This window comes from Myxine glutinosa, chromosome 7 (genome assembly GCF_964187855.1).
Source record: "Myxine glutinosa chromosome 7, kmMyxGlut1.1, whole genome shotgun sequence".
Classification (NCBI taxonomy): Eukaryota; Metazoa; Chordata; class Myxini; order Myxiniformes; family Myxinidae; genus Myxine; species Myxine glutinosa.
The window spans coordinates 184118078-184145775 of record NC_136267.1 but is presented as its reverse complement, the minus strand read 5'-3'; the positions used below and the strand labels follow the sequence as shown (position 1 = coordinate 184145775).

General features: G+C 50.1%; 1 protein-coding gene across 1 annotated transcript in view; it reads left to right on the top strand.

Moving 5' to 3' along the window:
• Positions 1 to 27698, top strand: part of XNDC1N (XRCC1 N-terminal domain containing 1, N-terminal like) — a 45208-nt gene that overhangs the window by 3010 nt on the left and 14500 nt on the right. The window contains exons 2-4 of the mRNA XM_068123681.2: positions 12648 to 12786; positions 13012 to 13167; positions 25631 to 25797. Of these exons, the coding sequence (XP_067979782.1) occupies positions 12648 to 12786; positions 13012 to 13167; positions 25631 to 25797 (462 nt within the window). The remainder of the gene's footprint in view (positions 1 to 12647; positions 12787 to 13011; positions 13168 to 25630; positions 25798 to 27698) is intronic.

The following is a 27698-nucleotide window of genomic DNA, read 5'->3' as shown; positions in this document are numbered from 1 at the left end:
AGACCGTGTGACCTATGTCGGTGACCAGACCGTGTGACCTATGTGGTGACCAGACCATGTGACTTATGTGGTGACCAGACCGTGTGACCTATGTGGTGACCAGACCGTGTGACCTATGTGGTGACCAGACCGTGTGACCTATATGGTGACCAGACCGTGTGACATATGTGGTGACCAGACCGTGTGACCTATGTGGTGATCAGACCGTGTGACCTATGTGGTGACCAGACCATGTGACCTATGTGGTGACCAGACCGTGTGACCTGTGATGTTTTCACGAACACTCTGGTTTACCCAAGGCTTGTGGAACATTTGTGTGAGGTTTCACCTCGTTATGTCTCAGTTGCAGCCATATTTCTCACACACTCCACTTGAAGACATTTGGCATTCGGTTTGTGCATTTAAAGAGCTCATGTGGTGATCAAGAGCCATGGTATTTCAGTCACACGAAGTCTGCATTTAACAAATGTACTTATGTCTCATGAAAACAACTGAAAAAAAACAAACCTAAAATAAAAACTACAAAAAGAAAACCTAAAATGTTTTAAAAGAAATCTTTATCAGTGCTGAGACCAGATTCAATGTTAGGAAACTTTGCTAAATTGGTCTCATTTAAACCTCCGGCTCATGTACACACGCTGCGGCCTAATTTTGTATCAATAAGGACATGTTGAAGTTTATGATTCTACAGCTTTCCAACCATCAATATACGCATCTTTCATTTAAACTTCCCATCTCTCCTCCCCCAAAAACCCGACCACCCCATTAATTGAGGATCATGTTACTGGAAAGCCGGTAGTTTGTTTTATGGCCTCGGGATGGGCGATGACCTGAGATGGTCATGGACCTTCTACGTGAAGTCCTGCAGGAAACGTTGTAATTGAACCACCTCTGGTAGGCAGTTGCACAAATGGGAGTGTGGTTGGAGGTGTGAGACAATACTCTTTTTTGGAATTTAACCTAGAGGGGGTTACTGGAAGATCACGTGCATGCTGGAGGAGACAGGTAGCGTCAGAGGACGGAGAGGGAGCTGGACCATACGAGAGGAGATTTAAAAAAATTACAAAGGCCATTGACCACCTGTCTGCAATGTCAGAGCAACAGGCCTTGTGCTTCAGCCTCATGGAGGAGGTACCATTAATGCCGATAGGTTTAAATTGAGGTATCTGCTCGTCGGGGAGAGCAGTACTCCGTCGAGGTGCAGACTCCGGTATTTTAGGCTGAGGAGTTCTTATTTTTCAAAAAAAGATAGTTGGTGTTCTGCAGTTGGTTTTGGATGTAAAGTGCACTATGCGGTCTGCCCAGGGAAGGTTGTGTCTGATTCTGAGGCCTGCAAGCTCGGTAGATTAAACCTTTTTCCTCTAGCTGGCAATGGAAATAGACAGGTGGGTTTGTTTGACAATGGTTCTGGAACGAATAGGTGAGACAGCTGTCCCAGGATTGAAAAATGTTCCATTTATCAGACCAGCATCTAATCAATTCGAGATCAGCAGAGAGTGGTGCACCTGCTGCTTCAATCTTTTCAATCACATCGAGGCCAAAAACATTGGCCCTGTTGCATAAAACTCCCTTAACCTTGAGGAAATCTTTCCCTTCAGGTACGCTGTGATTCCTTAGCGAAGGATTTCCTTGAGGGTTGTTGCATAAACAACCCTCAGAGAATCCTCATCTAAGAAGTTCCTTGAAGTTGAGGAAATCCTTAGGACCCATTGCTGTGCCAGGCAACCAATCAGATTAGAGATAGGATACTCGTCCGAAAGCACGAAAGCAACAACATGTAATGAACATGTGATTTTAAATGACGCTTGTTATATGTTGCATGGGGAGATCGTGATACTGGATGAAAGAGCAATAAAATGATTATTGTGTAAAATTCATTCAATTCTCATTGAGCATTTTATTCCTTCCACCACCAAAGGTGTGTGGCAGGTTATGGCCTGGTTGCAGAAAGCATCCTTGAGGAAAAATTTGAGGATTTACTTAAACTAGTACACCCGCAGACTCCGGGAGGGGCAGGAAGGGTCATTCCTCTTTGAGGTATATAGATTACAGTCGATCTATGGTCGGATCTAAAGAACATTGTGTGTGTGTTCATTTACCAAGGTTCTTGTGGAGAGATCGCCAAGTGGTTTAAGCATTTTAGCAAGCACTCCATTCAAAACCGTTAAGGAACGGTTGGCTTGGCAAGCGCAAGCTAGCTGCTTGGTAAATCAGCACACCCCGGTCTTCCTCCCTTTCCGTTTCATATGAAACAGCAGGAGCGAGTTTCAAAAGTTCGCTACGAAAAATGTCACGGTAGTGGCAGAAAGGGCCATGTTATTAACCCAACATTTGTGGGTTATATAGAGTACAGTAGATCTTCGCTCAGTTCTGTAAGTAAACCTTACTTCATGGATGTCGGTATTCCTCCAGATTTCTTCATTTAGTGTTATAAGAGCATTTGCGACTGTTTAAAATGCTAAGCATACGTGTTTGTGGTTTATAATATTTTTACTTCCTCTAGAAGCCGTTGCTCCCACGGAAATGCTATTATAACTATAAGCTATTTATACACGTTATCACGGCAGGAAAAACTCCTTGGGGAAGTGGGACATTATTAGTATTAATATTGTTTTGTAATAACATGAACAATATGCAATCATCATTAATTTTGTTATTAAAAGCATCTTTGGAAAAACACCACGATAAATCTTCTTTGGAAATACGCCACGATAAAGCTAATTTAATATTTATATACACCTCAACGTACAACTCCATTGATGGCAATGGCGGACAAACTCTCTTGGGGGGGAGAGAAACCCCTTGGGGAGGGGGGGCAAATGAATGCGCTACAACCTTCATTGTGTAACCCTTAGTCATCCTGTCAAGTTTGGTTGAGATTGGATGTATTAACGACAGAATGTATTGGCGTCAAAAATTCATCACACAGACACAAATGGCGTATTTTAGTATGATATTTCCTAAAGGGAATCCTTAAGTTGAGGATGATTGTATATATTGTTACAGATACGACTTTGATGGTATGGTGGGCCGAGCGGGATGGCCGCCGTATCCGTACAAGTTACCCGATTGTGCCCGAATGTTGACTAATCGCGCTACGCTGGACCAATGAAGGAAAAAGAAGACACCCGGCTGGGTTATAATGACACAATACGACACCAGGGGTTCAGTTCTCAAGTATATTCGTACGGAAAAAGGTTAGATTACAACTACAAGAGGGACAGCATAGGAAGACAGGCACTTAGACACACTCTTATATTATCCCCGGACAGACGACAGACACACGGGACAAAATGCTGACTCACACGGGGGTTGATGAAAAGGGGAGGCAGGTCGCGATGGCTCAGGTGCACCTGGCTCAGGGACAGAATCACGTACGGTGGTGTCCAGAGATGCGTGAAGGTATCACAGCGCTTGTGGGTCGCGACTTTGGTCTCAAGCTGGGGAGGTCGCTCAGCGCTCGGGAGGGTGGCGTCTTTTCCTTCCAAGCTCGGGGCGCATCTCCCCCTCACGTCCGGCGCGGGGCCGCGTATATCTCCGGCGGGGAGTGACACGCCCTCGGCTCGTTAGCGCCGCCCCAGATGGCATCGGCCCATGGCTTCTCATTGGGTGCGGGGGTTACCGGCTCCGCCCTTGACGAGGGGCCGACAGGGAGCCCCTTCGTGGTAACCCCGTGGAGCGCGTGGTCAATGGTGGCTAACCGAGCCGGAAGGAGGACGCCCACTCCCCATGCCGTCACCGCGCCGCCCCCCTCTTTTGTTGTTGTTGTTGTAGTTGGCGCTTCTTCATGGGGAAGAGATGCGGAGAGGTATGGGGAGGTCCTAAACTTCCTAACAGGTGCCATATAATCACATTCTGGTGCAACGAAGAGTCATAATTAATGGAAACAAGTCCTTAACTGACATAGATTAAGAATAACTAGCAAGATGTCCTATAATTGTCTACGTGTGGTGCGGGGGACCTGGGCACGACATTTAATGGGGGGATGAAGGGGAAGATCGGCTCTAATGGGTGTTGTTTACAGACAATGGGACTAGGGAATGGGGTAAGGGAGAGTTGGGGAGTATCGGAGAAAATAGGGGAATATTTACAAGCGGATATGGAGGCCAAATTCCATATTCGCAACATTGCACCCTTCTCTACCCTCGGGGCGTCCCGACCCGATAAATTTTTACCTACTTTAGTGTGGCACGCAATGTAGTTCCCTCTACTATTAACTCTACCCTGAGTGCGACAGTTTTACAGATATTCACAAATGAGTAAATATGTCCCCCTGCGACGTTGCACCCTTCTCCTCACAGAAACACACCCACAGGATAACCGAATCCGGAAAGAATTCTCAAACTAAACATACAGCCGGTAGGGAGCATTATTTACAAGACTATGCTGCTATTTACACTACGATCCAGGACCTGTTTTTGGAGGGACACATGCAGATGTTATGCATAGAGAGAGCGCGCTTGCCAGCATCGATACACCAACCCACGAGTGCTCTGTGGCCGACGGCCTTTAATAACGTGCAGAGCACCCTTTCCCGAGCATCAACAGCACCACCCCACCACCAATCGGTGCAGTCACCATTGTTCATTGGAATAAAAATAACTTCAACAACCCCTAACCCTGCAGGTGTCTCTTGCTCTTCTTGTGGTGCACTTGGTGGTGTTAACTATTAGTGGTTCACCTGTATGGCATAGGTGCCACGTTGATCCATAGGTCCATCCCCGGGTGGTGCTTGGCCGCAAACGAACTGCGGTCCATTGTGGGTGGCCACAAACATTGCGGTCCATATGGTGTACCGATCCAGGCAGCGAACAGCGAAAGTGCAGGCCCACAACTGCGCAGCCAGCACCTCTCTCTCCTCTCTCTCTACCCCAAAGCCAGATCCTCGGAGGTGGGAGACAAAAGAAGCAGACAAGTGAGTAAGGTGGTAAGGGCGCAAAAGTGCACGCAATGTAAGGTAATGCACACTGGGGGCACATGGGAACCAGGTGAGACAGGTACGTTCCTATCGTACGCCCCCCCCCCACCAGGTAACCTACATGGCCCCTCCCTTACCCCTTACTGCATCCACACAACACAACACTACTCATAAACATCTACTTTACAAATCAACAAACATCCCTACTGTCCTCCCCGTTCCTCCCATATACCAAATTCGTCTTCTCTCCCTCCTAACCAATCAAATTTGCCATTTTCAACTCTCATCAAAATTTGCCATTTTCAACTCAACATCAAAATTTGCCATTACCAATTCATCATCAGTCCCTCCTAGGGAGGGAGAGATGGAATCACCCCAATGTCTCATCCACGTCGTGATGCGTCTCACAAATCCTCACAGCAATCTCATTTCCTGCAACAAACAAAGAAAACACAGGTGTGGAGTCATCATCATCACCACAGGCAAGTGGCTGCGTATGGTGCGACAGGTTCATCAATCCTAACTATCTCCTAAATGACTTTAACAACTTTACACTACCCGGGGGCTTTCTCCGGCCAAACCATTGGCCCTCTTACACTATGGGTTCTAAAAACCAATTCCCATTGGCCAAACTGTGGTGCTCTTCAATTTGGGGTCTCACTCCCCCGATTCATCTCCCGGTGCCCTCGCACAATTTCTGGGCTGCGGCGTGTACCTCTCCCAGTGGGTCTACCCACCTGCACACCTCCACCACTGCAGTTGCCTCCGAGCTTACCTGCTCCTCACCCTAACCTAACTACCTGGGGAAGGCCCTCTGGCTCTCTCCCCACTCCGTGCCCTCTCTGGCACTGGGCTGCCCGATCCACACCCGGGATCCTCAGGCACCCACTCACAACTACCGGCTCCCAGAGCCCACCTGCGGCCTCACCTGGCCGACATCCTCACAGTGGTGGAGTGCCCAACCAACTACACACACTAACAGGCTACACGCCCAGCCATTTCCACAACACTAATGCACCCATTCACAACACCATTCTGCAACCGCACCACAAATGCCAATATCCAACCACAATTTACCTGCACCCTCTACCTAACACTTACACTACCCGCCCCGGGTGCTCGTGAAAGGGGTCCACTCTTCCCCCATCCACACCTTCGCACCATGCACACCACTCCGTACCACTCACTCCAACTCTCTCCACACACCGGTACCTGCACACCTGTGCTCTCACACCTGGTGCCACCTGCACCCTTCTCTCCCCAAGCGCATTCGCGCTGATCCACACACTCACTACTCATACACTGCTCCACACACCTGTCCAGTTGCACACCTGTGCAATCACACCTGTCCAGTTGCACACCTGTGCAATCACACCTATCCAGTTGCACACCTGTGCAATCACACCTGTTCAATTCTCACAAACACGGCATCATCTCAGCTAACTACTCCCTTCTGAAACTTGCGCTTCCCAGTCGTCCCTTTAAACTATTGCGCTCCCTCGTCATTATCATCCATACTAATCTACCTGCGTCCCCACTACAGGTATCAGTCACTAACTAATCTTAACGTCACCTAATGTCAATCCTCGCTAGATCCCTACACACCATATCCTAACCCACCCGGGCTAGTTTTCACTGCCATACACCCCATAATCTAGTGCTCCTTTGCCCCCCTCATGGGAAGGGTGGCAGGGATGCAATCCCACCACATCGGGGGTCTCTCACTACCAATTTTGCACATCAAATTTCAACAAATCAAAAATTTGCCAATCACTGCCCATCATCTGCCAATCACTACTGCCAATCATCAAATTTTGTTTTTCTCCAATTTTGGGGCCAAAACACTAACCTCATCACCCAGTCTACTCACTAATACCTCTCGGTGCGCCAATTCCCGTCCAAAGCCCGGCTTCGTAAAGCCAAACAATGAATGCTGGTTGTTTTGTGCCTGCGGCTGGATGCGTCCGGCATTCGGGACAGGGACGGGGGCTTACCCGGGCCGAGATCCCACGCATCACCTCGGCGTGGAGCCATCCAATGTCCCGATCTCGACCTGCCGGAATGCCTCAACAAAAAGTGGTCGCCATGACGACCCTTCCTATCGGGCTGCCAGCTCCGCCTAGTGGAGCCTGGACGCGGCCGTTCAAAGCGAGGCCCGGCACGCACCGAGGGCCTGCTTCGGCTAACAGTCGCTCTAACCTCTAACCCGTGTAACGTCGATGCTTCACCTGGACGCTTACACCCCGCAGCCCGTTCCTTGCTCACACATCCAGCTGTGCCCATGCTCCTCGTACCCTTCCTTACACACCCAGGTACACCCATTCCACTCACAGCCTTGGTCACACACCTGACCACCGAACACTTTGGCACACATTCGTTGCTCGCACACCTCACCAATACACCGCTTCGCGCCCCCTCCTCGGTCACCTCCTCTGTGACAATCACAGGTGTGCCCTCATTCGCACACCCAACCACGTGCCTCACCACCAACTCCAGCGTGCATTCCCACTCACGCTCTACCATTCCAGGTGTGCATCCTTCCATCCCAGGTGTACATCCTCGCTCACCTGTCACAACTAACTCACGCTCCATGTCACTCTCACTACTTTCACCTCCATTCCTGACAGCGCACTCACCCTTACTCTTGACAGCGCACTCTTTCCTCGTGCACCTGTCCGTCACACACCTTTCTCGCGCACACTCTCCCGTTACACCCTCTGTAACACTCACCACAGGTGGACACTCTTCCTTACTTCTGACAGCGCACTCTTTCCTCATGCACCTGTCCGTCACACACCTTTCTCGCGCACACTCTCCCGTCACACCCTCTGTAACACTCACCACACCACGCTTCCATGTGCTCCCTCGCACACGCGCTACGACCGACTCACTCTCGCCAGCACCCTCACTCCTTGGCACGCACTTTTTCCTCACACACCCCAGAGTCGGACTTTCTCGCACACCTCCTCTTTCGCACACCAGACCTGTCGCACACTTCACCAACGGCCTCTCACGAACACCCGGGTCCATCTCGACCCCCAAGCTTATTAAATCACCTGGCGCATCATACGCACGACCATATTGGTCACCACTTACACCGGGTCCTCTTTCTCTTCGCTTCTCCTCCATCACCTGCGAATCCCTCATCCGGTTAATGAGCACATCATCACGATCCGAACACAGACTCTGGACCAATTCTTTTATCTCCTCTTTTATCTCTTTCTTATCCCCTCTCCGTCGCTTCTTAATTTCGCTCATCCCTTCTTCCACTTCTTCTAATTTGTGCTTCACCTCTTTTATTCCCCGGTACGTCTCCTCAAGCTCGTCCTCCAAGGCTACCTTGACCGTTTCCATGTGCGTCCTCACCTGCCGGTCCTTCGTCTCCATTACCTCTACCACCTCGTCCAACCTCGTTGTCAGTCCCTCACGTACCATCTGACATTCCCTCTTCGTCGCTATCAAGTCGTCTTTTAGTTCTTTCTGTGTCGCCTTTAAACCTCCTAATACCGCAGTGTTCCTTTGAACCTGCTCCACTAACTCCGTCTGTCCCACCGTCAGCTGCTCCACCTCCTGCGTCAGGTCCTCTATGCCCCCTTGTAACTTTACAGTCCCCTTTCTCACCTCCTTTTCCATGTGCTCCTCACAGTGCCTCACCTCCTCGCGCACTCCTCCGACCTCCTCACTCACTCCTCTTCTGATCTCCTCTCCCATCACTTGCATCTCCTGCCCAGATGCCACCCTCATCTGCTCCATTTCCTCCCTGTGAGCATCCAGTTTGGTTTCTACCCCCATTCTGACCCCCTCTATCTGCTGCTCCATTTGTTTAACTTCCCTTTCCGCTTGGTCCCTCATGTCCCTCAATTTGCCTTCCATACTGTTTTCTAACCCCTCTAACCCATTTTTCACTCCCTTTAACTGATTCTCTTGAGCGGCCATTCTGTTTTCTACCCCCATTAACCCATTTTTCACCCCTTCTATCCCATTGTCTAATCCCTCAAATTTCTTGTCTAACTCCTTAAAATTATTGTCTAACCCCTCACCGGTACCCCTCGCTTCGTCCCTCATTACCCCCATTTGCTCACTCTGAGCCCTCGCTTCGTCCCTCATTACCCCCATTTGGTTTCCCATTACCCCCATTTGGTTTTCCAACCGCTCACTATTAGCCCTCGTTTCCTCCCTCATTTTCTCGCTATTCTGGGCCATAAGGGCCTTCATTTGTATGAAAAAAAGGCCCCAATCCATCGGGGGCGCTGCCACGGTCGCTGGCGCGGTGATCAGCGAGGCGCCATTTTGCGCGCCCGCTTCTTCGTGCGTGACGGCGCTATTTTGCGAACCTGCCGCCCTCACTGCTTCGCTCTCCTCCTGTCCCTCATTTTGGTCCTGGATCGACCCTACCTCACTCTCCCCTACCGGACCCCAGCCGTCTTGATCCGCCATAGCGCGACTTGCAAAATTCGAGTTTCGTAAAACAAAACAAATTTCGGCCGCTCCAAATTTTGACCAAATTTTTTTTTTTTCCTCTATTCGTTTTTTTTTTTCTTCAAAATTTGGTCGGGCCTCGAATCTCACTCCCGACACCAATTGTTACAGATACGACTTTGATGGTATGGTGGGCCGAGCGGGATGGCCGCCGTATCCGTACAAGTTACCCGATTGTGCCCGAATGTTGACTAATCGCGCTACGCTGGACCAATGAAGGAAAAAGAAGACACCCGGCTGGGTTATAATGACACAATACGACACCAGGGGTTCAGTTCTCAAGTATATTCGTACGGAAAAAGGTTAGATTACAACTACAAGAGGGACAGCATAGGAAGACAGGCACTTAGACACACTCTTATATTATCCCCGGACAGACGACAGACACACGGGACAAAATGCTGACTCACACGGGGGTTGATGAAAAGGGGAGGCAGGTCGCGATGGCTCAGGTGCACCTGGCTCAGGGACAGAATCACGTACGGTGGTGTCCAGAGATGCGTGAAGGTATCACAGCGCTTGTGGGTCGCGACTTTGGTCTCAAGCTGGGGAGGTCGCTCAGCGCTCGGGAGGGTGGCGTCTTTTCCTTCCAAGCTCGGGGCGCATCTCCCCCTCACGTCCGGCGCGGGGCCGCGTATATCTCCGGCGGGGAGTGACACGCCCTCGGCTCGTTAGCGCCGCCCCAGATGGCATCGGCCCATGGCTTCTCATTGGGTGCGGGGGTTACCGGCTCCGCCCTTGACGAGGGGCCGACAGGGAGCCCCTTCGTGGTAACCCCGTGGAGCGCGTGGTCAATGGTGGCTAACCGAGCCGGAAGGAGGACGCCCACTCCCCATGCCGTCACCGCGCCGCCCCCCTCTTTTGTTGTTGTTGTTGTAGTTGGCGCTTCTTCATGGGGAAGAGATGCGGAGAGGTATGGGGAGGTCCTAAACTTCCTAACAGGTGCCATATAATCACATTCTGGTGCAACGAAGAGTCATAATTAATGGAAACAAGTCCTTAACTGACATAGATTAAGAATAACTAGCAAGATGTCCTATAATTGTCTACGTGTGGTGCGGGGGACCTGGGCACGACATTTAATGGGGGGATGAAGGGGAAGATCGGCTCTAATGGGTGTTGTTTACAGACAATGGGACTAGGGAATGGGGTAAGGGAGAGTTGGGGAGTATCGGAGAAAATAGGGGAATATTTACAAGCGGATATGGAGGCCAAATTCCATATTCGCAACAATATGAATGATTCTTAAGTTTTTCCTTAAATCCTTAAAGTTAAGGAAGCCCTCCTTCCACCGGTCCTTAAACATGAACCTTTGAGTTTCCAAAAGCCAATCTTCGTGGAAATTGGTCAGGAAGAGAAAGATTATCGCAGCGCAAACATAGCCCAATCGAACAATGACAACCAGAATGGCACGCCGACACGAACTTCCACGATTTTCACTCTTTCATGACACCCATAATATTGTGGCGGACACGATGGCTCGCTGGCGCGGTGACATCATTCCGCGCACCAAGAGGGTGTCGGCCACGCCCGAGGGGTAGGCGTGGCCTCGGGATATACACGGGGCGCGCAGCCCCGAGCACTTCAGTGCTATAGTTGAGCTTTGTAATAAAGACTCTTTTTGGTTACCCGCGTTGTTGCTTATCTTCTTGGCAAACAAGTCGTGCGCATAGCACCGCACTTCGATATTTTATTTGTGGTTTCACACTCGTATTTCACTTTTATAATTCCACACTTTCACCATTATCGGAAAGTTTCCAAGCATTTTCTGCACATATTAACACATTTACAATAAAATGCACACGGTATAAAACAAACACGACTAGGAATTTCAGGAAAGAAGTCGGGGATTGAAAGAGGCGGATTTGGGGTGAATTAACGGGGGTAGAAAATATCAAGGTTATGGATGGGGGAAGATAAGAGATGGTGGTGAACAGCTGTTTTAAAGACCTGGAGGGAGGAGTGGGATTGAAGAGAGTGAGGGAGTTTGTTCCAGAGGCAGGAGAAAAGAGGAGTGAAGGTGAGCAGGGAGTCTTGATTTTCGCAGTTTAACCATAAGAGGGTTGCTGGCAGATCTTGTGCGACCTATAGGAATATTTGGGGGCAGAGCCCGGGGGAGCAAGGCCGGAGAGGAGTCGGTAGAAGACGGAAAGACCACCAACCTGCCTGCGGTGAGTGAGTGAGAGGCCCTCAGAGTTAGCTTCATCGCGGGAGATTCCAATGATTCTGAAAGCTTTGGTTTCTACAGCTTTGGTTTCTGAAAGCTTTGGTTAACCTCAAGGAAATCCTTAGCTGAGGGGAAAAAAACGTACTTTCCTTAACCCAAAGAGCACGTCAGGCCAGGATCCTGGTCGAGAAGTGTATACAAATGAGTTTAAACTGACGTCGACCCAAACAACGAAATAAAACGAACCCAAACAACTGTCTTCCAATGTATCATGATAATCATCATCGTCATCATAATTTTACGGTAGTTAAAGGTAATCCTGTTGAATGTTTCGATTTTTCCATTGATGGGGTTGGTATGTGTCTCAACTACTTGGACATAAATACCCGGCTAACTAATGAAAGGTTGCTTCAATTGGTGGAGAAAAGCCGATGACAAAAAAGCATTTCTGGCCTACTAACGAGTAAATCCAGCATTTTATGGGTTGCGGACAAGGGATTTTTGCAACCAGGCCATTTTTATATCGGCCTCTGTCATCACGCTGCGTTAATTGCCCTCTTCGTGACCAATTCCCATGAAGAGCACCTTTTGGAAACACAAAGGTCCGTGTTTAAGGATGGGGAAAGGAGTGGGGGGACGAGGGAGCTTCCTTTAATTTAAGGAAAGATTTAAGGAAAACCTTAAGGAATATTCGTACATGCAACCATTCTCAACTTAAGGAATGTCCTTAAGGGAAAAGTTAAGGAAATACTTAAGGAGGGGGGCGGGGGGCTTCCTTTAATTTAAGGAAGTTAAGGAAATACTTAATTAAGTAAATCCTCAAATCTTGCCTTAAGGATGCTTTATGTAATCAGCCAATGCGCTTTACATGACAGTGTTAGTTTTGCAAGAGATGAAAATCGATTGGTAGATGATGTCACTCACCATTGTACAAGCGTCGTGTTGAAGGAATACTCACTGCCATATGGGATTTTCACCTGGGATCTCAGCATCGTGAGCTAGGCCCCCTGATGTGAGTCCATTATTGGTGAACCCTGTATGTGATGTTCACTCTGGCCCATTTCTGTTGCCCTTCTTTCCTAGGATCCCCAGTTCCCTGCTGACAATCTGCTAACTCCAACTTGCTGCCGGCCATGGCTGTCTGCACCGAGTGACCGCTCGGATCACCTCAGAGTGATTTTGCAGTTGGAGAAAGCCTCTGTCATTGGCTTTTTGGATTTTGGTACCACTTTCTCTCAAGCTTTTAGTAATTACTCATTTTCTTTTGCATATTCATTGACTTGCTTGTTTGGGGAGAGAGGGGGAACATGAGGGGGCTGTGCTTTATTGTATGAGTCCTAGTGCTTGCTTTCCACATAATTAAATGCTGTGGATTGATTCACAACAAAAAATGGCACAGTCTAGTTGGTTATTCTATGTTGATTAGGGTGATGCTGATTGTGATCAGGAAACTGTGGTGCGGCTTTCCTGGAGGTGGTGGTTGGTCGATCATCGTGGGATCATGACCAACCTCTTGTGACACTGCTTCCCATGACGACCTTGTCAACTCCATTAGAGTCACGATCTTATGGTGGTGGCACTGGCGTGTACATGTTTGGACCAGGTATCACCTGTACCTACATACACACATACATATCACACGGCTATGGAGAGTTCATTTCAAGTTTGAGGAGGTCATGCTGTCCTGTTTTAATTGTTTTTATTTCGTATGCAGCCTATGGCTGTTGGTTGCATCATTGCTGGGAGTATAGCTGTGCTGCTGATGCAGTGCCCCGTTTCCAGTAAGCTGGTGCTCATTTTTCCGACCTCGGGAGGATTACAGGCCGAGTCAACCCACCTAATGTTGTTTAACGGCACGACAGGCGCTCAAACTCTAGGCCCTGAGATCTTAAGCCAGCCACCTTAATTGTTAAGCCAACACCAGGCTTATTACTTTTAACTAGAAAAGGTACCCGCCCCACGGGTGGGGCTTCAATTGGGAGGCCCAAATTAAAAGGCAAAATATCAGAAATTGAAGGCTTCTTTTATTTTAAACGATTTATATAAACATCCGTTAAATCATATCACACGCAAATCATCAAAATCTAAACAGTATTTGTAGAATTTCAATAAAAGCCACATCACTGTTCATATTGGTAAATATTATTCCATCGTGTTTGGAAAATTGGAAAAATTGGAAAAACAATATAGCCTATTTTACTCCAGGGGGTCCCAGGATTACCCAATCCTGGGACCCCCTGGAGTAAAATAGGCTATATTGTTTTTCCAATTTTTCCCTAATTTTTCCAATTCCAATTTTTCCAACCCAAAATTTAGTTGCGATCGGTTCAGCCGTTTTTGCGGTACCTGGGAACAGACAGACGGACATTTGGTGAATTATAGTAAGATAACCATCGTATATATTGTTACAGACACGACTTTGATGTTAGGGTGGGCCGAGCGGAATGGCCGCCGTGTCCGCACAAGTTACCCGATTATACTCGAACGTTGCCGAGTCGCGCTACGCTAAATCAATTGAGGAAAAGGACACAACGGCTGGGTTAAAATGACACGACACCAAGGGTTCAGTTCTCAAGACCTCCGGAGGAGGTTATATTAGGGCGGAAGGTCAGATTACAACGACAAGAGGGACAGCATAGAAAGGCAGGCACTTAGACACACTCTTATATTAGCCCTGACAGACGACAGATAAACGGGACAAAACTGACTCACACGGGGATTGATGGCAAGGAAAGCGGGTAGTCGATGGCTCAAGGTGCACTCTTGGCTCAAGGACAGAATCGACCCGGTCCGGTCCAATGATGCGGGGAGGTCGCTCTCAGCGCTGGAAGGTCGCGACTTGTCTTCTTCAGTCGGGGGCGCATCTGACGTCACGTCCGGTAAGTCGCTGCGTATATCCGGTGGGGAGTGACACGCCCTCGGCTCGTTAGCTCCGCCCCAGATGGAATCGGCCCGTTGCTTCTCATTGGGTGCGTGCGGGGGGGTTACCGGCTCCGCCCTTGACGAGGGGCCGACAGGCAGCCCCTTCTTGGTAACCCCGTCGGCGCACCTGGGTAATGGCGGCTAACTGAGCCGGAGTGAGGACGCACACTCCCCGCACGCCGCGCCGCGCCCCTCTGTTGTTGTAGTTGTTGTTGTAGTTGTTGTTGTAGTTGTAGTTGTTGTTGTTGTTGTAGTTGTTGTTGTTGTTGTAGTTGTTGTTTCATGGGGAAGATGGGAGGAGGTAAGGGGAGGTCCTAAACTCACTACTGGTGCCATACGATCACATTCTGGTGCAACGAAGAGTCAGAATTAATGGAAACGAGTCCTTAACTGACATAGACTAAGAATAACTAGCAAGATGTCCTATAGTTGTCTACGTGAGATGCGGTGGACCTGGGCACGACATTTAATGGGGGAAAAAGGGGAAGGTCGGTTCTACAGAGTGTTATTTACAGGCAATGGGACTAGGGAATGGGGGATTGGGGATAGTTGGGGAGTATTGGGGAAATAGGGGAGTATTTACAAGCGGATATTGAGGCCAAGTCCCATATCCGCAACAATATGTATGTATGCCCCAACGTATTGTTATGTTTTTGGGGTAGGAAATGAAATGCTTGAGTCGAGATAGAATCGTATAGGTCGAGACTGATCCGAGGGTCGTGAAGAAGAAGAAGAACCCACCTCGATATAAATTACGTAAGGCCGACTGTCTTGGTAAGATCGTATATGTGTCTCCATAAGAGGGGTGGAGATATGCTAATTAGGTAGGGCTTAAGGATAACCCCCAGTGTGTAATTGCCCTGTGATTTTTTTTCCCTTTGTTGTTATTGCATTGCAAAGGGCCACCACAATAACTACAACAATCGCACTGTAAATGGAAAAGTTGTTGGTCCTAATTCTATGGTTATTAATGAGTGTGAAAAAACACTATTCTTGATTTCAATACCCTAACCCTAACCCCTATAAAAAAAAAAAACTCACTCCCACAATATCCCCAACTTATTATGAGTAGTGTGTATATATTATATATATATATATATATATATATATGTATATATATATATATATATATATATATATATATATATATATATATATATATATATATATATATATATATATATAGATATATATATATAAATAATTATATATATATATATATATACATTTATATATAAGTACAGTCACGTGAAAAAGTAAGTACACCCCATGTTGTTTTGACTTTTCCAACATATTCCAACATATTTCAACATACAGCTATTTGATCTTCATTTCAACAATATTGATAGATAAAGGTGATATAATATAACAAATATCATGAAACATTTACATTTTGTAGTCCATTGTATAATTTAAATAAACATAAATGCAAATTTCGCATGTGGAAAAAGTAAGTACACCCCTACATTTATCACTACTTCAAATACCTAAAATTAGAATCAGGTGCACCATCTCAGGTGCAAATGATTATAACATCGTTAGAGAGGATCTTGGAGGAACCTGTCTTATTTAAACCTCAGACATTTAGTTTGGTTTGCTCTTTGTTGTTGAAGTGTGCGGCATCATCATGCCTAGATCAAAAGAGCTCTCTGAGGCCTTCAGAAAGAAGGTTATAGATGCCAACGAGTCTGGGAAGGGATTTAAAAAGATCTCCAAACAATTTGAAATCAATCATTCGACTGTCCGGAAGATCATCTACAAGTGGAGAAGATTCCAAACGACTACCAACTTGTTCAGGCCAGGCCACCCCAGCAAATTCAGCCCGAGAGCAGACCGCAAGATGCTGAAAGAAGTCTCTAAGAACCCCAGAATGTCATCACGGGACCTACAGGTAGCTCTTGCCACTGTTGATGTCAAAGTGCACGAGTCTACCATTAGAAAGAGGCTGCACAAATTTGATCTACATGGGAGGTGTGCCAGGAGGAATCCTTTGCTGTCCAGAAAGAACATCAGGGCAAGACTAAAGTTTGCCAATGAACACCTGGGCAAAGACCAGCACTTCTGGAACAATGTGCTCTGGACAGATGAGTCAAATGTATAGCTATTTGGCCACAGTACCAGAAGACATGTTTGGCGAAAACCAAAGACAGCATTTGACCACAAGAACCTGATACCGACTGTAAAGCATGGTGGTGGAAATATTATGGTTTGGAGCAGCTTTGCTGCATCAGGGCCTGGGAAGCTTTCCATCATAGAATCCACTATGAATTCTTCATTGCACCAGAGGGTTGTACCATACAAATATATTGTTGCAGATCCCGTGTTCGTCGACATACTAATGGGGGGTTTATGCCCCGTTTCCCCACAAACTCCGGTTCCACTGAGGCCACCGACCGCGAGCGACTAAACTCGTGATTGACGGATTGCTAAGCATTTCCGATCGCCAACCTCCCAGCCACGCGCCAAAGAGTTTGCTGGTCAATTGATCCCAAATACCTTCAAGACACGCAACCGAAGAAACCGGGGATCGAACCCTCGCTTTCACACACCTTATGGGGTGCTGAGCAGATTTGCACGGTGTGGAAAGCGGCGTTACCTCACGTGATTTACGGACCTGATTCAAGCCAAATTCGGTCTCGGATGATGCTGGGCCAATGGAGAAAAAACGTATCCGAACAGGTTTGAATGTAACAAAAATGTACAGCCTTTTATTTGAAGGCACAGAGAAAAAGAGACGAAGATGTAAGCTTATCAATTCCTTACCTATCATAAACCCCACAGGCGCCTTCACACTCTCACACACATAGAATGACACACGGGTTATTCTTGTACCGATCGATGTACGTGCTGGGATTGCCTCGCTGGTGGCCGCGGCTGTGCGCAGCGCGCAGTTCGATCCTCGATCCGGACGTGCAGCCTGGACGAGGTATCTGGACGACGAACTTCAGCACAGGTAGATGAACTTCAGCGCAGGTTGATGAACTTCAGTGCAGGTTGGGCTAGATTCAGCGCAGGTGGGATGACCAGCTTCACGATGGGTCGCGGAAGGGGCAAAGCAAGAGCGCTGTGGTCGGCGAGGCAGAGTCCAAGAGGGGTGTCGTCCATGAGGCAAAATCCAAGAGGGGTGTTGTCCACGAGGCAAAATCCAAGAGGGGTGTCGTCCACGGGGCAAAATCCAAGAGAGGTGTCGTCCACGAGGCGAAATGCAAGAGAGGTCTTGTCGGCGAGGAGAAATGCAAGAGAGGTGTCGTCGGCGAGGAGAAATGCAAGAGAGGTGTCGTCGGCGAGGCGAAATGCAAGAAAGTGAAAATGCGATGGGCGGGGGTTTATCACATCCGCCCACCCCTCCAAAATGTTCCACAGCCTCCCATTGGCTGAGGTTTGTCGCATGCTGGCGGACGTGTTCCAACCCGTCATTGGTCACGTGGGCCTGTGCTGCTGGCCATGCCTTCCTGCTCATCAAAATGTCCTCCTTTAACCACACGAATGTTTGAAATCCTGCCTAGCTCTCAACGCATATTGGTCTTGATTACTACACAATGGGAAAGGGCTACTCTTTACATTCAATAAGAAATAACTAATGCCTAGGTCACACATAGGCGGATTTTTCGGCGACTACTGGCGATGTCGGGCGGTCAAATATGGTCAGGCGGCAGTATGGCGACTGCAGGTGGCCACATTGCGACTGCATTGCGACGACGCCCCGAGTGGGATGGCGACTGTCGAAGATCGACGACGACTGCATTGCGGATGCACGGCGGCAGTGTGGCGACAGTCTGGCGGCTAGATTACGACCGATGGCGGATCGCGGCGACTGCATTGGGGCCGGGTGGCGGTTTACTCCGACGTCCGCAAGACTGCAATAAGACCGCCGGCGATTGGAGACGATTCACACAACTTTTTAAATCTTTATTTCTCTATTTTACATTTCACTTTATTCATTTCAATGATGTATGACATGAAGCATAAAGATGTTTGATGTACAATAAGAAAGTTAATAAAGATGTATCATTGTAATGTAATAATCAAACTTTTCTGCAGGGAGAGAGAATGGAAATAAAGTCCAACAAATTATTTCCACTGGTCCCAAGTCCCATACATAAAGTTTCCAAAGGACCAAAGTCCCAAAAATAAAGTTCCCAAAAGTCCCAAGTCCAAACAATAAAGCCATATCCTTGTCGGCACCACAGGACCTCACTCCACGGAGACCCTCACACCATCCTGTCTTGCCATGGAATCGTGGTATGTCGTAATGCAGTCGCCAGGCAGTCGTATCTTTGTCGCCAATGGCCGTAACTCGGCCGCCACTAGTCCTACTGCTGTCGTCGTCAGTCTCCCATAGCCGCAGGGGAGACGTGACAGTTCTTCTGTAGTCGATATGCAGCCGCAACAGTGTCGGCCCGTAGTCGGGAAGATGCCGCAGGAAGGCCGTATGGCATTCGCATCTCTGCCGTGCTAGCTGGTGGGGCGATTGCGGAAGACTATGAGCGACTGGGTTGCGGCCGCTTTACGCTCTTATTACGGATACCGACGACAGCATGGCGGTTCCATCACGACAGCATGGCGGATTTTTTTCCATTGCGACTGAGCGCGCCGTTTTTAAACATTTAAAAAACTTTTTGGCCCCTTTGCGACTCTTGCCGACTGCAGCCGACCTGGGGAGGATAACCACGACTACAGGCGACCGTCCATTACGGTTTCATTACGATTGTCGGCGGATGGTGGCGATTTTTTCAGTCGCCAGTAGTCGCCGACAAATCCGCCTATGTGTGACCTAGGCATAACTACTGCAGGCTACATGTTGTCGTGCAATTAACTATAGGCGGTTTGCCTTTATGGCAAAACCGCAACAATATACACATTTATACACACACACACATACACACACACACACACACACACACACACACACACACACACACACGGGAGTGGGTCACACATACACTGGGGAGTGGGTCACACATACACTGGGGAGTGGGTCACACATACACTGGGGAGTGGGTCACACATACACTGGGGAGTGGGTCACACATACACTGGGGAGTGGGTCACACATACACTGGGGAGTGGGTCACACATACACTGGGGAGTGGGTCACACATACACTGGTAAGTCGTTCACACACACACACACACACACACACACACACACACACACACACACACACACATTGGGGAGTGGGTTACACACATTTTAAAATTAAAGACATAAACTTCTTTAAAGTGTACGTGCACATAGGCTATAAAATAACAACGAAAAAATATCTCTCGGCAATCTCCCGTCTGTGTTTATTTATTTATTTTACACATGTGAATTACATCAATGGAATGAATGGATTGTTCAAACAGGATTACCTTTAGATGAATGAAATTGGAACGAAAAAATCTGTCGGCAATTTTGAACGAAGCTCTGCCCCTCTCCCCACATTCTTGACTTTTTTGTGACGACTGTCATCAAACGGAAAAGTAATATATCTTAATGGAAAAGAAAAAGCTAATGTTTAATATATCTTGGCATTTTCCCGTCTGAGTTATTTGGGCGGTGTATGATATATCGTGCCACGATTTTTAAATATATCTCGGCATTTTCCCGTGGTGTGTGCGTGAATTTTCTCAATTATTGCTGACACCGAGTCTAAAACCATCAATAAAAATGAAAGCAGATGGTGAGTTAGAGTGAAGATAAAGCCGTGAGGGAGACTCCAAGAACTTTATATTGCAGCCCTTTGGAAAAAAAAAAAAAAAAAAAAAAAAAAAATGTATATATATATATATATATATATATATATATATATATATATATATATATATATATATATATATACACACACATACATATACATATATATATATATATATATATATACACACACATACATATATATATATATATATATATATACACACACATACATATATATATATATATAAATATATATACATACATATACATGTATATATAAATCAAAAGTGATATGTGAAATATATATCGTTGTTTGAGAGGCATTTAAGATCTGGATATTAACAGCAATGTTGAAGGAAACCTCAAAAGGCAGGGGTTTGTATCGATTTACGGGAGCTGTGGTTTTCCTTTTTCTTATCTTCCCAACCCCACCCACCTGGGCTACATTGTGTTACTGGCAGCTACTGCCGTTTGTCATTTGTTTAACAAAAGCAATGAAACTACATTGTTCATGGGGCATAAAGTGAAACAAATTTCAAAAACTGAGAATGGCTGTATCTGATCATTATGAAAACTTCATTTTAATCTATTGTGTCTCCTTTTGTACATTTGCTGAATTTCCTTGTATTTTACCATTACATGGAGGCAGCCATGTCTTGTCCATGAATGGTTAAGATGCATGTCCTGTGTGTTGGATGCAAGAAGCAATGTTAAGATGTGGCTGCCTGAACATGAATCTATTGAAAATTCTGAAGTTCTGTTTTCTGCCAAATGGTGCAACCCCTCCCCCCCCCCCCTCCCTCTCCCCACCCCCACAACCCCACATAGGGATGGAAAAATGTGACTATGATCAGATAAATATCGGCACTTTCACATTTGTCATGTTAAAGCGCGGCGTTACGCGCGCTGCTTGCGAGCAAGGAGGAAGCGGACAAGCGGTAACTTATAAGCGTCTTTATTTCAGGAGCTCACTGTAACACTGGCGCGCTCCGGGCTGCGCGCCCGGTGTATATCATGAGGCCACGCCTACCCCTCGGGCGTGGCCACCGCCCACTTGGTGCGCGGAATGATGTCACCACGCCAGTGGGCTTTTGTGTCCGCCACACGCGCCCCCCCAGAATTCCCGCGCACCTGGAGGGCCAGTTTGCGGGGCAGACGAATGACCCGGCCAAAGCGCCCCCTGGCGATCGGCGGCGTCCGGGGTGCAGGGATGCCAGGTGGGATGCCCCTGGCTGCCCCTGGGATGGGTGCAGGACCGGGGGGCGGCGGGGCTGGGCGGTGCCGGGGGTCCGCCCGCAGGGGGGCGGCCCCGACGTGGGGGTCGGGCCACTGGCGGTGGATGGTCCACGTCGAGGTGGGCCGGCTTGAGGCGGTCTACCGAAACGCGGTCAGGAGTACCGCCGATGTCCAGGGTGAAGTGCTTCGCCCCGGTCTCCAGCACGCGGAAAGGCCCGTCGTACGAGGGCCGCAGTGGTGTCCGGTGGGCATCGTGGCGGACGAAGACGTACTCCGCCGTGCGAAGCTCCGGGGCGACGTGCGTCGGTGGGTGCCCGTGGCATGCCGTTGGCACCGGGGCGAAACTCTGGGCGGTCTCTTGCAGAGCGGAGCGCTGCTGTGCCGCGGACCATGGTGCCGTGGAGTCGGGGAGGAACTCGCCCGGCACCCGCAGCGGTTGCCCGAAGACCAACTCCGCCGCGGATGCGCGCAGGTCCTCCTTGGGCGCCGTCCGGGGGCCCAGCAGGACCCAGGGGAGCCTGTCGACCCAGCCGCCGTCGCGGAGGGTGGCCCGGAGCGCGGCCTTCAATGAGCGGTGAAATCGCTCACACAGGCCGTTAGCCTGGGGGTGGTAGGCCGTGGTTCGGTGCAGCCAGACCCCGAGCCCCTGCGCGACCGCCCCCCAGAGCTCCGAGGTGAACTGGGGGCCGCGTTCGGACGAGATGTCTGAGGGGGCGCCGAACCGGGCGACCCAGGTGGCGATGAAAGCCTGCGCGACATCGGCCGCCGTTGTCGACGCCAAGGGCATGGCCTCCGGCCACCGGGTGGTGCGGTCCACCATGGTGAGGACGTAGGTGAAACCCCGCGAGGGGGGCAGAGGTCCCACCAGGTCCACGTGGACGTGGTCAAACCGGCGTTCCGGCACCGTGAACGGGGCCAACGGGGCCTGGGTGTGCCGGTGCACCTTGGCGCGCTGGCACGTGAGGCACGTTCTGGCCCAGCTGCGGACGGCCTTCCGGAGGCCATGCCAGACGAACTTGTCGGCGATCAGCGTTTGGGAGGCCCTCGCGCCCGGGTGGGACAGGCCGTGGATGGCGTCAAACACCTGGCGCTGCCAGCCCGCGGGCACGATGGGGCGAGGACGCCCGAGGGAGACGTCGCACAAGAGGGCCGCGCCTGCGCCGTCGAACGCCACCTCGGTGACGCGGAGGCCCGTGACGGCGGTCCGCAAGGCCTGGACGTCAGGGTCAGCGGCCTGGTCCGCTGCCATCCGGGCATAGTCGATGCCGAGGTGGACTGCGTGGGCGACGGCCCGGGAAAGGCAATCCGCCACCGGGTTGTCCTTCCCCGCGACGTGCTGGATGTCCGTCGTGTACTCGGACACGGCCGAGAGGTGACGCTGCTGCCGGCCGACCACGGCTCGGTGACCTTGCCCATCGCGAAGATCAGCGGCTTGTGGTCGACGAAGGCAGTGAACGCACGGCCCTCGAGCAGATGTCGGAAGTGCCTGACCGCCAAGTGAAGCCCGAGCAACTCGCGGTCGAAGGTACTGTAATGGCGTTCGGGCGGGCGAAGCTGCCGGCTAAAGAACGCCAGCGGTTGCCAAGCTCCACGCACCCATTGCTCGTGCACCGCGCCCACCGCGTAGTCCGAGGCATCGGTGGTGAGGGCGATCGGTGCATCGGGCGCCGGGTGCACGAGCATGGTGGCGTTAGCCAAGGCGAGCTTCGCGCCCGTGAACGCCGTGTCCATCTGCTCGGTCCAGGTAACGTCGCCTTTGCCCGGCTTACCTCGGAGAGCTTCGTGCAGGGGGCGCAGGAGCTGGGCGATACGGGGCAGGAACCGATGGTAAAAGTTCACCATGCCCAGGAACTCCTGCAGCCCTCTGATCGTGCGGGGGCGCGGAAACCCCTTCACCGCCTCCACCTTGGCCGGCAGGGGGACGGCTCCGTGCCTGGTGACACGGTGCCCCAGAAAATCGATTATGGTGGCGCCGAACCGGCACTTTGCGGGGTTCACAATCAGGCCATGCTGGCCCAGGCGTTCGAAGAGCGTGCGGAGGTGGCGTAGGTGCTCTTCGCGGGACGCGCTGGCGACGAGGATATCGTCCAGGTAGACGTAGACAAAATCCAAGTCACGCAGGACGCTGTCCATCAGTCGCTGGAACGCCTGAGCCGCATTCTTCAGACCGAAGGGCATGCGCAGGAACTCGAAGAGTCCGAATGGCGTGATGACCGCCGTCTTCGGGACGTCCTCCGGCCTGACGGGGACCTGATGGTAGCCGCGTATGAGGTCCACCTTCGAGAAGAAGGACATGCCCGCCAAACGGGCGGAAAAGTCCTGAATGTGGGGGACGGGGTAGCGGTCGGGAGTCGTGGCGTCATTGAGACGGCGATAGTCCCCGCACGGTCGCTATCCCCCGCCGGTCTTCGGCATGATGTGCAGCGGCGATGCCCAAGCGCTCTCTGAGCGCCGAACGATGCTGAGTCGCTCCAGGGTAGCGAACGCCGCTTTTGCCACCGCCAGCTTCGTCGGCTCGAGGCGGCGTGCCCGGGCGTAGACCGGTGGCCCGACGGTGGGGATGTGATGGGCCACCCCGTGCTTGACGGCCCCCGCCGAGAAGGTGGGCCGCGTGAGGGCCGGGAAGCCGGCGAGGAGGCGGGTGAATGCGTCCGCTGCCGGAAGCATACAGACCAACGTGGCCGGAACCGAACCGTTCGGCAAGCCGCTTGGCAAGCCGCTCGTTGAGCTGGGCAACGCACAAGCGAGCGAGCTGAATGTCTCGGCCTGGACAAGACGTCTGCGCTTGACGTCGACCAGGAGCTCATTAGCGCACAGGAAGTCCGCGCCAAGCAGCGCCATGGGCACGTCGGCGGTGACGAACGTCCATCGGAAAACCTGCCCTCCGAACCGCAGAGAGAGGCAGCGTTTTCCGTACGTACGGATGGGCGTCCCGTTCGCGGCAAGCAGCGCGGGGCCCCCACCCGCGGCGTGCTTGTCTGACGTGCCGGCGGGAACGACACTCACCTGCGCTCCCGTGTCGCACAGGTAACGGCGCCCGGAGAAGGTGTCCGTTATGAACAGCAGGCTGCTCGAACGGCCGGCGCTCATCGCCACTATTGAGCGCCGGCCCAGGCGTTTCCCGACCTGTTGAAGGAGCATGGCGGATGACACTGCCGAGCTTCGTGGCCGAACTTGGCGTGGAACCAGCACCAGGTGGTGGAGCTGGAGGAGCGCGGCTGGCTCCGCCAGGCCGGTGGAGTTGGCGGGTTTCCCCGCGGTGGCGGTTTTCGCCGCGGCGGTGGGCGGGGCGTGGCGGCGGTCACGAGGTGCATATCAGCATGCTGCGTATGCTGTATAAGCTGATGCTGTGGATCAGCAGCATCAGCAGCAACATCAGCAGCATCAGCCACGAGGGCCGTGACGGCCACGCCGACTCTCGCCCGCGTGTCCGAAGCGGCGAAGTACTTGTCCGCCTCGGCTGCCAATGCTCGGGGTTCCGTTAGCCCGGTCCCGGCCAACGCGAGGCGAACCTGCGCTGGAAGTTGGCGACGGAAAAGCGCCCGGAATAGAGAACCGGGGGCTTCGTCGCCCAACAGTGACAGCATATGGTCCATTCGGACCGACGGGCGCGTGTCACTGAGCTCGGGGAGATCCAGGAGGCGGTCGGCCCGTGCGTCGTCCGTGAGGCCGAACGTGGCTAGGAGTAGCCGCTTGAGTGCCTCGTACTTGTGGCCGTCCGGTGGGTGGCGAAGGACGGACACAACTTGAGCGGCCGTGCCGGGCCCGAGGGAGGCGACGACGTGGCAATAGCGCGTGTCATCGCCGGTGAGGCGCCGAAGCTGAAATTGGGCTTCGGCCTGGACGAACCAGACTTCGGCCTGAGCCTCCCAAAATTCGGGAAGTTTGATGAAGTTGGCCATGGCAATGGCGTCGCGTGTGGAAGGATCGCTCCGGCAGATCCAACGTCAAGGGGGTCACCAGTAAAGCGCGGCGTTACGCGCGCTGCTTGCGAGCAAGGAGGAAGCGGACAAGCGGTAACTTATAAGCGTCTTTATTTCAGGAGCTCACTGTAACACTGGCGCGCTCCGGGCTGCGCGCCCGGTGTATATCATGAGGCCACGCCTACCCCTCGGGCGTGGCCACCGCCCACTTGGTGCGCGGAATGATGTCACCACGCCAGTGGGCTTTTGTGTCCGCCACAATGTTACATTTGAACATGTTGTGTTCCTGATTGTTCCTTGCAGATTGCTTCATCCAGACAGCACGTACAGAGCGGTGGGACAGATTGATGCTTGTGCTGTCACAGCCATTCCACAAAGGCTTCCAGTTTGGGGCATCATTTATTTACCTATTCACACCGGGGCAAAAACAAGAGAGAAGGACCAAAGCCGTAGCCAAATTCTCACTCATGGTGAGGGGAAATAGTTAGGTCTTTTAATGTTTTTTGTTCGTTTATTTTAAACATTGTTAAGGCTGTGTGTGTGATTCAGGAATTCCGATGTTAAATTTTTATTTCCGAGCCAATTACGTGGGTCTGTTGAAAAGTAATGCCTCCTATTATTTTTCTCTAACGGGTAAAGATACAGTCGTGGCCAAAAATATGGGCACCCTTGCACTTTTTTCAAATAACTTACAATTTTCTGTAAAAATAAGTTCGAATTGACAAAAGTATTTAGTCTCCACAATTCTTTATTTCACTGTTAATATTACAGAACCCTTGTTTTTGATTCAGAACTTAATATGTCCTTTTAAATAAGAAAATAAAAAGAAATGGCATTCACAAAATATTGACACCCTAAACTTAATATTTGGTAGCACGGCCTTTGGACAAAATAACTTCAGTCAAGCACTTCCTATAGCCACGAATGAGCTTCCTACCCCTCTCTACTGGCAATTTGGCCCACTCTACTTTTGCAAACTGCTCCAGTTCTCCCAGATTTGAAGGGTGCCTTCTCCCAACTGCTGTTTTCAGATCTCCCACAGGTGTTCAATGGGATTTAGATGTGGACTCATTGCTGGCCACTTCAGAACAGTTCAGTGTTTTGTCTTGAACCATTCCTGGGTGCTTTTTGAAGTGTGTATTTGGGGTCGTTGTCCTGCTGCAAGACCCATGACCTTCGACAGAGACCCAGCTTTCTGACACAGGGTTGAACATTGCGCTCCAAAATGCCTTGGTAATCTCCTGATTTCATGATGCCATGAACACATCAAGGTACCCAGTGCCAGAGGCAGCACAGCAACCCCAAAACATCACTGAACCTCCTCCATCTTTGACTGTAGGGAAGGTGTTCTTTTCTTTGAGGGCTTCATTTTGTTTTCTGTAAACATAGAGATGATGTGCTTTACCAAAAAGCTCTAATTTGGCCTCATCTGTCCACAGGACATTCTCCCAGAAGGATTCATCAGAGAACCCCCTTTCATTGAGTTGGTGATGGATGGTGCGAGTTGAAACTGTCGTACCTCGTGTCTGAAGGTCAGCTTGAATATGTTTGGGAGTTGATCGAGGTTCTTTCTCCACCATTCGAACAATCCTTCGCTGCAATCTTCGATCAAGTTTTCTCTTGTGGCCACGTCCAGGGAGGTTGGCTACAGTGCCATGGGCCTTAAACTTCTTTATAACATTGCGTACGGTGGACACACAAACATCAAGGTCTCTGGAGATGGACTTGTAGCCTTGAGATTGTCCATGCTTGGCTACAGTCTTGTGTCTGACCTTCTCAGACAATTCTCTGTTTTTTTTTCTTTTCTCTATGCTCATTGCGTTGCGCACAGTGACACAAAACAGCAGAATGACTCCTTTTCTGCATTCAAACTGGTTGAATGAGTGATTTTTATATTGCAGGCACCTGCAACTCACCACGGGTGAGTTGACTTCCAAAGTAAAGGAGAATCACCTGCTTGAAATCTAATTATTTCTAACAACTTATATAATGTGCCAATGATATTGTCCAGGCCATTTTAGGATTTCTGTATGGCATAAGCTAAGATTTAGTAATTTTTTCTGCTTTTTTTGTTTTGCTCCATTGCAAACAAAATAAATACATTGTGGATACCAAAATATTTTTTAATTTGAACAATTTTCTGGAAGAAATAGTGCATTATTTGAAAAAGGTGCAAGGATGCCAATATTTTTGGCCACAACAGTATTTGAATGAAACAAAGCGGTCTGCACATTATTTATTCCCACCTCTGCGTGTGAAATTTCGTGATTCTGACACGAGACGTCTCAGTGTTACGTTCGTAAAGATGGCTGAGGGCAGCATGGCATTGTGAGTCCTGGGAAGCATCAATTACTGTAGATGAGAGTTGGGT